Source organism: Plecotus auritus (genome assembly GCF_963455305.1).
Source record: "Plecotus auritus genome assembly, chromosome: 1".
Classification (NCBI taxonomy): Eukaryota; Metazoa; Chordata; class Mammalia; order Chiroptera; family Vespertilionidae; genus Plecotus; species Plecotus auritus.
The window spans coordinates 115,852,907-115,855,574 of NC_137770.1; the positions used below are offsets into that span (position 1 = coordinate 115,852,907).

The 2,668-nt window shown below is 40.6% G+C and overlaps 1 protein-coding gene across 1 annotated transcript; it reads right to left on the reverse strand.

Moving 5' to 3' along the window:
- Positions 1-265: 265 nt before the first annotated feature.
- Positions 266-862, reverse strand: LOC308248634 (type III endosome membrane protein TEMP-like; the record flags this gene model as incomplete). The annotated part of the gene is made up of 1 exon (XM_080668771.1): positions 266-862. One exon carries the CDS (start codon positions 860-862, stop codon positions 491-493), a length of 372 nt encoding a protein of 123 aa, XP_080524897.1. The 3' UTR covers positions 266-490.
- Positions 863-2,668: the final 1,806 nt, after the last annotated feature.

Consider the following 2,668-nt stretch of genomic DNA (forward strand, 5'->3'; position numbering starts at 1 on the left):
TTAGTTCTTCTTTGAATGTTTGGTAAAACTCCCCTGTGAAGTTGTCCAGACAGACCAGAAATTTTGTTTGCTGTGAGTTTTTTTTTTTTAAATTGGAATAAAAATAGATTTATTGATACCTGTCAAAAACAGAATATATTATAACTATTTAGATTACCCACTTTATTGATAGGAAAAAAATTCAATAAGAAACTTGGCACACTGATTTTCATCTGCTAAATGTTATCAACTGGTATATAATAATAACTAGTTAAGTAGGAAGAATGCAAACCAAGAAGCTGACAGAGGCCTCATTTCCATAGTTAGGTCCTTGATAGGCTTTCTCCTGAGAATAGCAGGGAGTCATTGAGAGTTATTGAGCAAGAGAGGGTCATTGTCACTTTGGTGGCTAGTGTCAGGGATGGAAGAATTGCTCAATCCCTGGTCAGCCCTTAAATCCTAGCCACCTCCATCCATGAGGTTCATTGTAGTATTTACAATTCTTAAGCTGTCAGGCAAGGGGTGTCCAAAGGTTGGGGTTCAGAGAGAAATGGTGCCTGCTACCTTCTGTCCCCAGCTCACTGGCCCCAGGCTGAATGTAATTGTCCTCAATGAAACCATCATCATCATCATCATCTTCACCGGCCTCCGGACAGATCCCCTTCCTTGTCCTGAGCAGTGGGCAGTGCTGGTAGCTGATGCAGTATTTGCGGCAGAGGTGGCATTTGGCAGCAAGTGCAATGAGGAGAGAGAGGACCACAGCTCCCAGCACAACCCCCACCAGCACAGGCCATGCCCGGGTTCCAGAGCCTGGCCCATGGGTCATGGCTGATACCGTGGGGAGTACCGAGGGCCCCACAATGGTTTGATTTGTGTCACTCATAGAGTAGCTGGAAGACACCTGTGAGCTTTGGCTTGGTCAGAAGAGCCCTGGCTCCAAGAAGATCCCAGGTGATAGGCAGCCCTGGGGCACAGATCCTGTAGGAACTGTGCACAGTCCATGGAGGAAGCTTCCGGCTGGGCCAGCAGACAGCGGGCGGGCCAGAATTCTGGAGTTTTTTTTTTATTACTGCTTCTATTTCATCAGTTGTTATTGGTCTATTCAGGTTTTCTGAGTCTTCCTGATTCAGTTTTGGGAGATTGTATTTTTTCTAGGAATTTGTCCATTTCATCTACATTGTTCAGCTTGTTGGCATATAGTTGTTCATAGTATTTTCCTACAGTCCTTTGTATTTCTGTGGTGTCAGTGTTATTTCTCCACTTTCATTTCAGATATTATTTATTTGGGTCCTCTCTCTTTGTTTCTTGATGAGTTTGGCTGATGGTTCATTAATCTTGTTTATCCTTTCAAAGAACCAGCTCTTGGTTTCATTGATTTTTTTTTTTTTTTTCTTAGTCTCTATGTCATTTATTTCTGCTCTAATCTTTATTATTTCATTCCTTCTACTTAATCTGTGATTTTCTTGTTGTTCTCTTTTTAGTTCTTTAAGTTGTAGGGTTATATAGTTTATTGTTAATTTTTTTGTGTTTTGAGGTAGGCCTGTCTTGCTATGAACTGCCCTCTCAGGACTGCTCTTGCTATGTCCCAGATATTTTGGGTTGTCATGTGTTCATTTTCATTTGTTTCCAGGAAGTTTTTTATATCTTTCTTGATCTCATTAGTAACTCATTCATTGTTTAATAACATGCTATTTAGCCTCCATGTGTTTGAATGTTTTTGGGTGTTTTTACTGTAGTTGATTTCTAATTTCATTCCATTGTGATCTGGGAAGATGCCTGATATGATTTCAATCTTCTTGACCACATAGAGACTTGTTTTGTGTCCTAACATGTGGTCTATCTTTGTGAATGATTTATGTGCACTTGAGAAGAATGTATATTCAGCCAAAAACCGGTTTGGCTCAGTGGATAGAGCGTCGGCCTGTGGACTGAAGGGTCCCGGGTTCGATTCCGGTCAAGGGCATGTACCTTGGTTGCGGGCACGTCCCCAGTGGGAGGTGTGTAGGAGGCAGCTGATCGATGTTTCTCTCTCATCGATGTTTGTAGCTCTCTATCCCTCTTCCTTCCTCTCTGTAAAATATCAAAAAAAAAAAAAAAAAAAGAATGTGTATTCAGCAACTTTGAGGTGAAATGTTGTATAAATGTCAATTCAACCCATCTGATCCAGTGTGTCCTTTAGAGTCACTGTTTCCTTGTTAAGGTTTGTGTGGACGATCTGTCCAGTGAAGCCATCAGGCTGTTAAGGTCCCCTATTATGACTGTATTGCTGTCGATCGCTCCCTTAAAGTCCTCTAAAAGTTTTTTAAAAAAATATATTTAGGTGCTCCTATATTGGGTGCATATATGTTTACCAGGGTTATATCCTCTTGTTTGACTGATTCCTTTGGTATTATGTAGTGGTCTTTGTTTTCTCTAGTGATGGCCTTCATTTGGAAGTCTATTTTGTTGGATATGAGTATTGCTACTCCAGCTTTTTTTAAATTTTCCACTTGCATGGAAAATTTTTTTCCCATCCCTTCACTCTCATCCTGTGTGTGTCTTTTGTTCTGAGGTCTCTTGTAGACAGCATATAGTTGGGTTATGTTTTTGTATCCATTCAGCAACCCTATACCTTTTGAGAGGAGCATTTAATCCTTTTACATTTAAGGTTATTATTTACTAGAGGCCTGGTGCAAGAAATTCGTGTACT